General features: G+C 33.0%; 2 protein-coding genes across 2 annotated transcripts; one reads left to right on the top strand and one right to left on the bottom strand.

The window, feature by feature from the left end:
• Positions 1-369: 369 nt before the first annotated feature.
• LOC114177565 lies at positions 370-10,571 on the top strand. Its single transcript, XM_028062959.1, has 24 exons — positions 370-626; positions 2,464-2,597; positions 2,855-2,939; positions 3,044-3,097; positions 3,270-3,361; positions 3,445-3,551; positions 3,706-3,775; positions 3,897-4,284; positions 4,656-4,982; positions 5,091-5,294; positions 5,800-5,895; positions 5,982-6,042; positions 6,163-6,290; positions 6,869-7,112; positions 7,263-7,417; positions 7,501-7,625; positions 8,070-8,193; positions 8,266-8,324; positions 8,510-8,606; positions 8,719-8,908; positions 9,128-9,229; positions 9,907-10,025; positions 10,112-10,171; positions 10,280-10,571. Exons 1-24 carry the CDS (start codon positions 585-587, stop codon positions 10,379-10,381), a joined length of 3,165 nt encoding a protein of 1,054 aa, XP_027918760.1. The 5' UTR covers positions 370-584; the 3' UTR covers positions 10,382-10,571.
• Positions 10,572-11,112: 541 nt separating this feature from the next.
• LOC114177566 (HMG1/2-like protein) lies at positions 11,113-12,624 on the bottom strand. The gene is made up of 7 exons (XM_028062960.1): positions 12,355-12,624; positions 12,150-12,251; positions 11,987-12,044; positions 11,845-11,889; positions 11,643-11,723; positions 11,492-11,563; positions 11,113-11,401 (listed from the first exon to the last, which is right to left on the bottom strand). Exons 1-7 carry the CDS (start codon positions 12,393-12,395, stop codon positions 11,378-11,380), a joined length of 423 nt encoding a protein of 140 aa, XP_027918761.1. The 5' UTR covers positions 12,396-12,624; the 3' UTR covers positions 11,113-11,377.
• Positions 12,625-13,766: the final 1,142 nt, after the last annotated feature.

The raw sequence follows: 13,766 nt of genomic DNA on the forward strand, positions 1-13,766 counted from the left end.
CTTTCAATAATACTCGGGCCCAAATGTCGGGTCTTACACTCTAATTTACTCCTGACACGTGTTACTATTTAACTTGTCCGAAGATCTGGGTAACGTTCGGTTCGATAATAATAATAATAATAATATCCAAGATGTTATTACAAATTATTTAATTCTTAACAGAAGAAAGATAATTTTAGTGTGATTTTAATCATATTTTTGCACCTACCGGGAAGTGTCTTAAACATAAGCTAAAAATATTGTATTTAAAAAAAATCATCTTCTATGTTGTTCTGTTTCTTTTTTTTTTCTTTTAAACTGTTTCAAATATATTTAAAAAATTGAGTCAAATCTAACTATAAGAACCTTTGATTTTCTTTTTTTCAAGATAAAGGTCACTTACTCGGTGTTGTCTCTTCTCATAACCAAATGACGAAACACAGAAGAGTGTGAGAAAGTGCTTTCAACTGCTCCTTTCTAAAGCAAGAGACAACAAAATATCAGTTATTTCCAACCAAATCACATTCCCAACTTTTCTTCATTCTTCATTCTAATTTTGCAAACTCAATCTCCGATTCTGATCCTCACACCATTCAAAATAAGAAATGTTTGTGAAGAAACTAGTAGAGAAAGCTTCCATCAAGAAGGTAACTCCTTATCTCTTCTCTCTTCTCTTTCTTTCCTTTCATATTCTTCTTTTTTTCTTTTCCACCATTGCTTCTTCTTATCATCATCATCATCGAAATTCTTCAGATATTTATCATCACTCACTCAGATTCATTAATTGCTTATTAAAACTGAAACACCCTTCATTTCTTTCTGACAATTTAAGCTGTGTGTTCTTCACTCAAAGTTTTGAACCATCACTCATCATCAATTTTCTTTCGAATCTAGATTTCCTTTTCTTTCTTTTTCTTTTGAACTTAGATACTCGGTTTATATTATATTTCGAATTATAAAAAACGAAGACTTCGATTTCAGCAATACAATTTAAAACATAAATTCGAGGATACTATGGTTGTCATAAGTAATATATTTTATACACCCTGGATATTGCTGCTAAATTTCGTTTTTATCCTTACTCTATCGCGTATTTTAATTCATAGCTCAAAACAATGGTGGATATATGATGAGCATATGGTATACGAAAACTGGGTTTCTTAAATATTTTACATAATATTTTTTTTATAACGTGACAGATTCTTTTTTATCCAAATTTATTTTTCTTTTCACCGTATTACGTTTCTGGTTTTAAAGAAGGGCTGCAGAATCTCAAGAAAAGGAAAACGTTTTGGGTCGGTTGAGTTGTGTTTCAAGACTTGTTCATGGTTGAAAATTGATTACATTAACGATATTTACTGAAACAGACACAAACGTTGTGTAAATGTAAATGTTTTCTGCGCTTTACGTTTCAAAATAATAAGTTCATTTTAAGGACCAAATCGTATTTACCATATGACGATGAAAGGTGATAACTTAACTTCCAAATTAACTTTCAATTCGAAGTAATTAGGATCCTCCACAGTAATAGTAACTACACAACGAAAAGTGAAATGAGTAATTTTAATGGTGACACGAGAGAGAGGGAACAGAAAATAAAAGAAAAGAAAAGAAAAAGATAGTTTATATATATATATATATATATATATATATATATATATATTTAAAAAAATGGATAGGATTATGGTCGGTGGTATATTGATGAGTGGGCCCATGTTTGAATGCGTTAATATTGGTCAAGATCTGTTAACCCACTGCCACTAGAATCCAAGGCCCTATGAAAGGATAATTTACACTGAAAATATTAAAATTTCGAAAAAAAAAAATCTTCAAACAATAATTGTTTTAAAACTATTAAAAAGTCCTTTTAGTATGTGAACTTAATTAGTTCCTATCATTTTATAAGGTGTTTTATTTATTTAGTTATGCTATGTTACTTTGGTTTAGTAGTAGAACTATGATATTTCAACAACTAGAATTTTCTGAGTTAAGTTTAGGTATTAAAGTCATTGCGAGTGATTAAATTTAAGTATGTCTTGCACAGAAGCACCGCTAAAGTGACAGACAAATTACATCTTTAAAGGTTTCTTCTGGATTTTAAGCTTTCATAGGTATATATAGGTGAATTATACTTTCAGAGACTAAAGTAGTTGTTATACGGCGAAAATAGAAGTAATCAGGCGTAAGATACTGTTAGTTGTGAATATGATGAAATGGAATTAGGTGTTCTTTCTTCTGAGTTTTGGTCTGAATGTAAAATTTCAAAATTACATAAAAAGATAAATAACATGCATGGTACTTACTTTTAGAAGATGACACGAAGTCACGAACAAATATAATAATGATTCAAACTCTGAGCTGTTTTATCATATTGTAGTAAAATATAATATGCAAATAACACTCTTGTATATGTATGAAAACCAGCTACAACCTTAGAAGCAGAACTAAGAATATAGGCATTGAACTTTATGAATTTCTATGCAGACTGGTGGAAATTCATCGGATGGATTAAAGGCTAGTGATGTAGATCCACGGTTGGTATTTCATCATGGAGTGCCATCTGGTGGTGCCAATTTCGCCTACGACACCATTCAGAGGATACTGGCGATTTCTACAAAGTATGTTCCCCTCAACTACATGCTTAATGATTCAAACTAAGGTGCCATTGTAGTGCATATAATGAACATATACTCTCATAGTTGTTACTTTCTAATCAGTTTTCTGTTGCACTCCTTCCTCTATAACCATCTAAGTGGCAGAGAGATAACTAAAAGTGTAAAATTCCTTGGAAGGGGACATGCTATGTAAATTTACAAGGTTGTTGAAATGGGTGAGTTTTCATACTTGAAACTGATTTTGTGAGTTTTTCAAAAAGGGATGGACAGATTAAACTCTATGGAAAAGATAATGCTCAAGCCATGCTTGAATCTAGTGAAGCCCAACCTAGCAAGTTTCTACAGGTTATGTGCCTTATCCATCAAACTGTTGTGAAAAATGTTCCTTTTTCTTTAGGAATGTCAAGCATTTAATGCATTAACAATGCTATTATATTTAATGCATGCAGTTCATCCAGAACCAAGGTGTACTTATAAATGTTACTTCCAATAACCATATTGAGGCGAGTATACATACGGGGACTTGCTCATATGTGTTGTATTTTTCATGTTGCTATGAATTTAAGCTTGTTCTGCTGATATAATTCAGTGTAATGTGTCAATATACTTTTATTATCATGTTTGAGATCTCAGTTTGTTCGGCAAATTGATTGTCCTGTGTCCCTTTACATTTAGGTTTGGGACATCGACAAGAAATCGCTGTCTGATGTGTATATTGCTAAAGAAGAAATCACTTGCTTTGCAGTTATTCAACATAGCCTCTATATGTAAGTAGTAAGTGTAATTCAGAACAAGCTATATATGAAGCAAAGCTGCGTAAGTTATTTATTGCATGTATCTGTGTTGGCAGGTACATAGGACATTCTAATGGTGATATTTCAGTTTTGATGCTTGATCAAGAACCATCATGTCATTTGGTTAAGATGAAATACACCATACCTCTCTCAGCTTCCTATGGTGAGAAACATGTTACACCCTTTTTCTTTTTACTTCACATGGTACAAGTAAATCTTACACTCAATTTGGATTTGAAGAAAAGAGTACACGATGATGATTATAAATCTTAAAGCACCTGGTTGTCAATTTAAGTACCTTAATTATCTTTGTTTAGGTAACTCTGAAGTGTCTGATGATACTGTTGTGACACACATACTGCCTCAACCAGCAGCTGAAAGTAAGAGGTGATCTTCACAAACACAGCCATCCTTAGGATGTTGTTATATAAATATTTTGGTTCATAGTTTTTAATTGATCGTTTATTTGTACACTCAAACTTATGTTCTCTTATGTGTTCCATTGCAGGGTTCTCATAATCTTTAGAAATGGTCAAATGATATTATGGGATGTTCAGGAAAGTAGAGTTATTTTAAGAAGTGGTGGAAATATGTTGCAGCTGCATAATGAAACAAAAAAAGTGAGTTCGGCATGTTGGGTGTGTCCATATGGAAGTAAAGTAGCTGTAGGGTATAACAACGGAGAGCTCTTCATTTGGAGCATCCCTTCTGTAAATATTGGAAATGCCTCATCATCTGAATGTAGTTCTCAAAACACTCCATTTCTCAAACTTAACTTAGGATATAAGTCAGACAAAATCTCCATAGGATCAATAAAATGGGTTTATGCTGGAGGAAAGGCTAGTCGACTATATGTTATGGGAGCTTCTGACTATGCTATTGCAAACTTGGTGCAGGTATTTGAATGCTTTGCTCAGAGCATTTGTAACAAAATATCTTGTCCCAGTACAAATTATTTGAACATTTCTGTCTCTATATCTTTCTTTATAATGAGTTATTCCTAAATGATGGTCCTTTTCTGAAACAAATAAAACTAGAGTTTACCATTACAAACTACAGGAACTTTGATTTTCAGAAGGCATAACGCACCCTTTGTTCAAAGAATTAGAACTAGGTATAATTTTCTAAATTAACACGCACCACTTTTCACTATAAAGTTTTCCCATTTAGCTAAATGAGATGTTTAGATCTTGATATCAGTAAAATTGAGTTAAGTTTAAAGTTCTATTCTTAACATTAGACTAACTTATGTGATTGTATGAGGCAGGTAGTGTTGCTGAATGAGAATACAGAATCTCGCACAATTAAACTCGGACTTCATCTCTCTGAATGTTGTACTGACATGGAGATCATATCATTAACTTCACCTGAGCAAAGCAAGCATAAACAAGATTCTTTCATTTTGCTTGGGAAGTCAGGCCATCTATATTTGTATGACGATAGTTTGATTGAGAAGTATCTGCTACAATGCCAATCTAAGTCCACGCCTTCACTTCCAAGGGAAGTAACTGTGAAGTTACCACTGATAGAATCAAGCATCACAACAGCAAAATTCATCTCCAACAATTCTAATGTGTTTAATTTTGAAGATGAGGTAATATGGTTCCGAAACTATAATTTTTGCTTTACCATGCTCATTCTGTTTGCAGTCCACCTTTTTGTAAATCCATTGATTTGGACCTTGTTTGTCTTTGTCACATAGTACTACACACAGCTGTTCAAAAGCTATCCATTGTTTGTTCCTGTTGAAACAAATCAGAAGGATGGAATTAGCCTAAGTTCGGCCAAATTTACTGGATTTTCCAAAGTTCAAAACTTGTACATAACTGGACACAGCAATGGAGCCATAACCTTCTGGGATGCTTCATGCCCCATTTTCGTTCCGATTTTGCAATTGAAGCAACAGGTAATACTTTTATCAGTCACACCTACTCTCAAGTTGCATTCAGTGGAAAGAAATAATTAGTTTGTACAACAAAATAATCCATACAAAAAAGTTAGCTTTACTAACAACCTCCCGTTTGTTATACACAAATTGCCTGCATAATATGCGAAATGCTCCTTTAGTCTTCTTGTGGAATATTTCCCTCTTTCAAAAAGAAGCTACTTTCATGAATGCAAACCATCAGCCAACTTATTTGTCTAGATAGTTAGAGTTATTGATTTCATTGGCTAATCATGCCAATGTTGTGTTGAAGTATTGGATTGATAAGGAAATTTCAAAATGCTTTTACAAATCTCTTTAACCAAGTAAATGTTGAATAGCTAGCTAAGTATGTTACACATCAAGATATTATCAACTTTAAGCACAAGCAAGCTCTAGGGATAAAGGCGATTTTTATTCTTTTCCATGTAAAAAATTTACTTATTTATTGAGTTTTTTATGATTTGTTTCCTCCATCTCAATCCAGAGTGAAAATGACTGTTCATTAAGTGGGATACCATTGACAGCATTATACTTTGATAGCAACTCTCCAGTTCTTGCTTCTGGTGACCAAAGTGGAATGGTGAGGTTCCTCGATATGATAATTTCCTTCTCTCTCGCATCATTCCCACCTGCCTTTAATATGTCTGTCGTAAACATGATGTACAGATTTGCATCTTTAGATTCAAACCTGAACCATATGCAACTAACAGCTTCATGTCTCTTACTGGTACGTGGTATCACTAACACATACCTTTTGCTTGGTTATCATTTATCAGAGGGCTTGCATGATTCATATATTAATCAATACTGAGTTCCCTTTTTCTTTTTCTTTTTTTTTTTTTTACAGGGGGTGCAAAGAAAGGAACTGATCATATAATCCAAAGTGTGAAACATGTAAAGAGTACTGGTGCCATTATTTCAATGAACATGGATCCCAGTTCAATGCATCTTGCTGTTGGCTCTGATCAAGGACATGTGAGATAATTTTTTACTTTTCTTTTGAATTTTGGAAATATGGTCCTAGCTTGATAGTCCAAGTATTCAAAGAAATTAGTTTAAGGTACAAATTCCAAAAAGCATATTTTAAAAGATAGGGCTTTTGCAGTTATACTAAAAGAAATAGAAAACCTCAATTTATAGGTCAGTAGATAAACATAATGGTCTTCACCAACGATATTCCCACAAGCATAATTGCCAGACTAACCACTCCAGCACTAATGCAACTATAAAGGGCCACTACACATACCAATGATCATAGGACTGCGTAAACAACTTCATTAAACAACTTAACAAATAATGGACCATTTAGCATCACCAAAAAGGAGCATATTGTGTCTCTCCTTTGTGCAAGTTTCTAGCAGATTTCTGTTCCTTGATCATATGTTTGGGTGGTAATTGCTAAATGTTTTGCTACTTGAGCTTTGACAAATGATCAACAGATATTGCATAGGACTACCTATTTTTGTGTTCCTAGTGTTTTGACATTATAGTTGTTTATTGACTTTCCTAAATAACTTTTATGCAGTAACGTTTATTCATCCATTTTGCTGCAGGTTTCAGTTTTTAACATAGATGGGCCAACTTTGTTATACCAGAAACATATTGCAAGTGAAATTTCTGCTGGTATCATCTCTCTGCAGTTCCTAACCTGCAGTTTACATGGTTTTGAAAAAAACATTTTGGCAGTTGGAACAAAAGATTCATCTGTTATGGCACTAGATAAAGAAAATGGAAACACACTAGGAGGAAATATTTGTCCCAAGAAGCCCTCTAAAGCTCTATTTATGAACGTTTTGGGTAAGAGTGTGTGGTTGGCATAATTATCAATCATTGATATATAGTCGTAAAGATGCTCATTCTGTTAAGGATCAAAGTTTCAACACTGTTCTTGATTGATCTGAAAGAAATTACTGAAAATGGTAAAAGAAATATTGTTGTGGTACACAGATGGACAAGGTGAACAGGTCAAAGGATCAATTACAAAAGATGGATTAGACTTGAGCGAAAGGAACCATATTGATGATGCAACAACGAAACAGCAGTATATTCTGCTTTGTTCTGAGAAAGCTTTGTATGTATATTCATTGGTGCATGCGATTCAGGTGATGCATGAATTCCTTACATCCATAACCAGGAGTCATGAATAACAAAAATATCAGCTAATGCTTGCCATGATGTATTCCAGGGAGTTAAAAAGGTGCTATACAAGAAAAAGTTCAATTCTTCATCATGTTGCTGGGCATCAACATTCTACAGCCATTCTGATGTTGGCGTCGTACTTATTTTCACTACTGGAAAAGTAGAATTAAGGTGGTGCTTTTTCTCATTTGTTAAAGTGATAACTCCACCTATTTTGAGGATAGTTTTTCACTGTCAAAAGTTAAGAAAAATATATCATTGTTTGTAATGTATTGTTGATCTCCCATCATTTTCTGGTATACCCCGGTGTGCTTTTCAAGTCAGACAAGCAAAAATGCATAATCTTATTTGAATTTTTTAATTACTGCTATTTTTCTTTCGAGAATGATTAAAACAGCAATTGGTTTTGTAGTAGTACAAAAACCAGCATGAGGCCTATTATTTCGATATTCAAGGGCTTTATACTGTATTAGTTGGAATTTGGACTATTTCTGTATTTTTCTGGGAGATATAAAGAACTTCAGTTATTCCAAGTTTTAAGTGATGTCAAGTACTTTCTCTTCTTTCTCTTTTTGCTAAAAATAGTTTAATTCATAGACATATTTTATATGGTAGGTCTTTGCCAGAGTTATCCCTGGTTATGGAGACTTCAATTAGAGGTTTCAGTTACTCTCCTCCAAAATCAAAGTCATTTTCTGAGAGCCAGATATGTTCTTCATCCAAAGGAGATCTTGTTTTGGTATGAGCATTGTTTTTTACCAGTACAATTTTCTTTAGAAGTTATATATTAAAGTATTAGTTCCATTTACAGGTGAATGGTGACCAGGAAATTTTTGTTGTCTCATTGTTGGTCCAAAGGAATATTTTCAGGTAATAACTATATACAATACATGGCTCAAGAGTCAAGATGGCACAGTAAATCTTCTTATCTATCTCTTGCTCTTATGCATAGTACAGAGAAATACGTGGTTATGGATATTGGAATAATATTCCTCACAGAGAAGATGAAAAGTGTAACATTAGTACCCTCATTTTTACATTTTGTTGACTTCCAGGCCTTTGGACTCTATTAGCTGCATCTACAGAAAAGGAATGATGCTTTCACAAGAAGAGCTGGTCCCTAGCCCAGTCATAAATAAGGAAAAGAAAAGGGTAAATAGTATAAATAGTATATTTTAAAATATATAGATAGATAGATAGATAGACAGAGATATTCATTATCTTTGTGATAAAAGGTGTTTGATCTTCATTTTGGTCTTCTCAGGGTATATTCAGCTCTGTCATCAAAGATTTTACTGGCAGTAAAGAAAAACATGCTCCAATCTTGGAAACTGAAGATTCTAAAGAAAGTATCCAGAAACTCTCAGCTATCTTTTCAACTGAAAATTTTCCATGTGATGCTGATAATAATGATAATCTGACTGTTGATGAAGATGAGCTTGAATTAAATATAGGTACGGAAGTCCCTTAGATATGAGCTACTGAATATTATATAGCCTACAACGAAGAAACAGAAATTGTCTATTTATATTAATGAATATATGACCTTTTCATTGACTCTGCTGATCAGAAAATACAAATGGTAAATAAATCGACTGCTTCCTAAGGCAGATTCTCGTTTTTGTATCATGTGGATAAATAAACAATCATTTTATTGGTGTCCTTGTGTACAGATGACATTGACCTAGATGATCATGAAGAAAAACGCAAAGATCAAGGTATATTGGGAGGTTTTAACAAGAAGAAATTGCCTGCAAAGTTTCTGGCTTTGAAAGGTTAGTGCACTTGAACTACTGGGATTGGGATGAAATATTTGCTCATATGATCACTAATTTTATCATTTGATTTGGGAGAAGAGTGAAAAAACTGCAATACCCTTCATTTAGCGTACATTGTCCAAGACTGTCCTTAGAGTGTCTTCTAGGCTGCTCTAGCCCTTTTTCAGCATATGGACACTGCATTTTCCCTGCACAAAAGGAAAAATTTTCTGCTTAGTACAAATGTCAGTGCTGAGACTTCAACTTATAACTTTCTGCCAACCACCCAAACCTATTACCACCATCCCATTGACCTGCATAAAGGAACAACATAATAGTGGCTGGATTTCAAAGTTAGAAGTAGGTGGCATACCTAAAATTTCATAGAAAATCTTTGCGTAGGGTAAAACCGAAAATACGATGTGTATTAATTATGAGAACAGTATATACCGAAAGGATTACATAAGGCCTTTACATAGGAACAAATTCACTATTCTAGTGACAAACTTCTAACTACAGACGAAGTAGTTATCTTATATTAGATACTGCTTCTGTTCCAGTCTTTTCTAGATTTCCTTTTCACAACCAGTTAACTCAGGCAAGCAAAGACTGCATGTTAATTTTTAATTGGCTGAAGATTATCAAAGTGCTATCTTATATGCTGCTAGTTAAATTAGTTGAAGTTGAATATGCAGGAAGGTTAAAAGAGATGAAGGGCAAAATCCAGAAAACATCGGGTAAAGAAGAACCACAAGATGAGCAAGCTGGTGCAGTCGATCAAATTAAGAAGAAATATGGGTTTTCCTACTCCAATGTAAGCAAGCACGTTTAATCATGCATTGCAGGAACAGTTATTTATTCATTTGAACCAGGCTTTAATCTTTTAATCTGACACTGCAGGAAACAAGCGCTGCTAAATTGGCACAAAGCAAGTTGCAGGAGAACATGAAAAAGTTACAGGTATCTTTGTTGATAAATAATATTTTTTTTGTAACATTCTAAGCATAAACAGCTACTCAGTACACTTGAGAAATTTGGTTGGTATATGTTATTTTTCGTATTTGGCAGGGAATCAACCTCCGAACAACAGAAATGCAAGATGAAGCAAAATCGTTTTCATTATTGGCAAACCATGTACTGCAGACTGCTGAACGGGAAAAAAAGAATTAAGAGCATCTACTCACCGATTGAACCACAAATTTGCGTTATACATTTGTAATGTGTTTAGCTTAGTTGTATTTATATTTTTTCTAACGACGGAAGACCAAATTATTGAAGTTTTGGATTTATATTGAGTAATGTATATAAACCTACCATTTTTCCTCTTAAATAATGAATCGATCTGTTATGACTCGGCCAAGGATGAACTAATATCATAAAATCATAACATGAGGTCAAATTAAAAAATGAACATTAATCAACCACTTTTTCACCACAATCACTCACAAGGTAAAAAAAAACTATTAAAAAACCAACTATCAATTTGGAGTTCAATAACAAAATCATGCTTTCACTGCACAAAGCTCGACAAAACATTAAATCTGAATCTCAATAGCATAATCACTACATAAAATGCGCTTTCACTGCTCCATACTCTTAAAATCATAAAAGATGGTCACATTTCATACTCAAGTTCTTGGTTGAATCATAAAAGATGATCACACTGTGCATAACCTTTAAATCAATGTCATTTCGTATAGGCAAAAAATATGGAATATGGAAGAGTGGAGATGAGAAATTCGAGGTTGAATCCCACTGGATGAAGGTCCAGTAATTTATAAAATGTGATTGAAAACTTATAGTGTAATCTCAAATTTTAAAAGTCAAAGTATAGATTCTTCTATATTACTTAATAAAAAATCAAAAAGTTGCATAACACAAAATATCACAAGACAACAAAATAAGAAAATAAAAAGGCAGAATAGAATTTCTTCGAAAATTAACTGGAAATGTATCATCATAGCATTGACTTTAAGTACATAATCTTGATACTCGACCCTAGTTTCAATTGTGCACTAACCTAATACTAAAGAGAACAAATAAAAATCCCGAAACTAATTATCAAAGTGATTTGGGCTGGGAACCTTCCTATCAAATACTAAACCCAACATCTATTCAAAATATTTTTTCCCACATCAACCTAGGCTCCATCACATGTAGCAAATTTCACTCATCATCTTCATCATCCTCCTACAAAAGAAAACAAACAAAATAATTAAGTAACTAATTAATCATAGCACAAATCAGCACAAATTATAATCAATGATTAAATTATTTTACCTCATCTTCCTCCTCGTCGTTAACCTCAGATTTCGACTTGTCAGATTCTTCTTCCTCTGAATGTTTTCCTTCCTAAACATCAAAATCAAATATCAATTAGACTACATTAAAAACAACAATAATACAACCATATATAAGAAAATACATTTACCAATTTCTTATTATACGCCGAGATGCTCTTCTCATACTCTTCTTTTTTCTTCTCAGCCCTAGCAATGAAGGGTGCCTTTTCCTGAAACAATTAAACCAGCACAATATATCAGAAACAACTTTCTTTGCATAATTATTAATTAGCGGTCCCAACCATTGCAGGCAAACAATCAACAAAATTCTCTTCAGAAATAAAGACTCACCGCGTCAGACAGAGATTTCCATTTGTCACCACCAGCTTTGCCAACCTAAATAGTTATTAAATAAGATGCACATAAGAAGTTAAAAATCAAGGAAAAATCAGTCATCTTCTAGTAACAAAACAGAAAAAACAAGGAAACTCACAACAGCAACAGATTTGTTGTTTGGGTGTTCCTTCTTGAACTGCTCTCTGAACTCAGACCTAAAACAATCAGAAAAACCTCAAGTTAGTATCACAAAAAAAAATACATCACAAATCAACACCGAACAAAATAAATCTATGAACAAAATTCAAAGAAAACCGCACATGAAAACGAAGAAAGCACTTGGAGGTCTCTTCGGCTTGTTAGGATCCTTAGCAGCCTTCTTCGATTGTTTCCTACCAGCGCCAGCGCCCTTGCGCTTCAACCTAAACGCATAGCAACAAACATTAAATCACAGAAAAAAAATCCAAAATAAGATCTAAAAAACCAGATCTCAAGCACAACAAGGAATAATCAACAACACGATACCTGTTATCAGCAGCTTTAGTATCAGCTTTGACTTTCGGCATGGCGAAAATTGATAGAAACGGAGAGTCTCGGTGTGGAATTAGCGAAGAGCGAAAGGAAGGGTTTCAAAGAGAGAGATGAAAAAGTGAAAGTGCACGTTGTGCTGTGAGGTTTGGGCGCGATGGGAGGGGATAAGAAGGGTTGTGGGGAGGGGCAGTGTAGAGAAAACGCAAGTGAAAATCGAATCGCGAAAAAATTGAAGTTGGGGTTTTACGCGGGATTTCGACGATCTTTTGCCACGTCAACGATCCGTGTGCTGCAAAATCATTCGCTCCCAACAACACCTTGAAATCAATGTGTTTCCTTTGTGTGTGTGATTTGGAGAGGAGAGGGGTTGCTTTAGAGTTTTAGCACTGTGCACTGTGTTTTGAGAATTTATTGGCACGCGTCACTGATTTATTATAATGACTATTTTACCCTCGTATCGGTCTGCAATATTACCAAGATGCCACGGGAATACGAGTATCACGCCACGTGAAGTTTGGAATGAGATATTTTGGGCTTCGCAGGGGTATGTTTGTAAAATCATGTTTCTTGTTTATAAAAAACAAATACTGATAAATTCATTATTAGATGGTTAATGATTGATGATTTGTATGTTCTGAATGAATTTCCACACTATTAAATGTAAAATAAAAAATATCAAAATATATAAAATAAGTAATGATTAAATTTCAAAAGCAATTATTATTAATTTAAATTAATGATTTGGTAACAGAACTTTTTAATTATTTAAAGAAATAATCACATAAAATAGAAAAAAATATATATTTAGTTTAATGTATGAATTATTATGTTACTATTCTTTGCACTAATCAGTGTCTTAAAATGAAACTTTCAACAAAAGTAATTTTTATTTATTTTATAACAATTAAATTCATAACAAATTAGTAGGAATACATGCACAATGCATGTAGATCCACATCTTTAACATCGAATAAAATAATTATTGGGAGAGGGAATAATTATAGGTAGATGTAGCTTATACATTTGTGTGTGAGGGAAGCATTATATTTTAATGATCTTCTATCTATTAGATAAGGTAAATTGATGAACGAACATGTGCCCTAAAATTTAATTATATTTCTTTGCTTATTATAATAAATTATAAATAAATATTTTAAATTATAAATTTTAATTATATTCTTTAATTTATGATGAATATTTTATACTATATATAATGTTACAGTTAACTACTGATCATTCATTTCTTAAAATAAAAAGAAATTAAGTTTTAGAATTAAATATATTGAAAAGGATAGATTAAAATAGACAACATAATAACATATCTGGAAATATTCTCATGAAAAAGTGTTAGTGCAAAATAAGTTCTAAATTAAGAAAACTGTAAAAAATAATTAAAATACAATCCA

Source organism: Vigna unguiculata, chromosome 3 (assembly GCF_004118075.2).
Source record: "Vigna unguiculata cultivar IT97K-499-35 chromosome 3, ASM411807v1, whole genome shotgun sequence".
Lineage (NCBI taxonomy): Eukaryota > Viridiplantae > Streptophyta > Magnoliopsida > Fabales > Fabaceae > Vigna > Vigna unguiculata.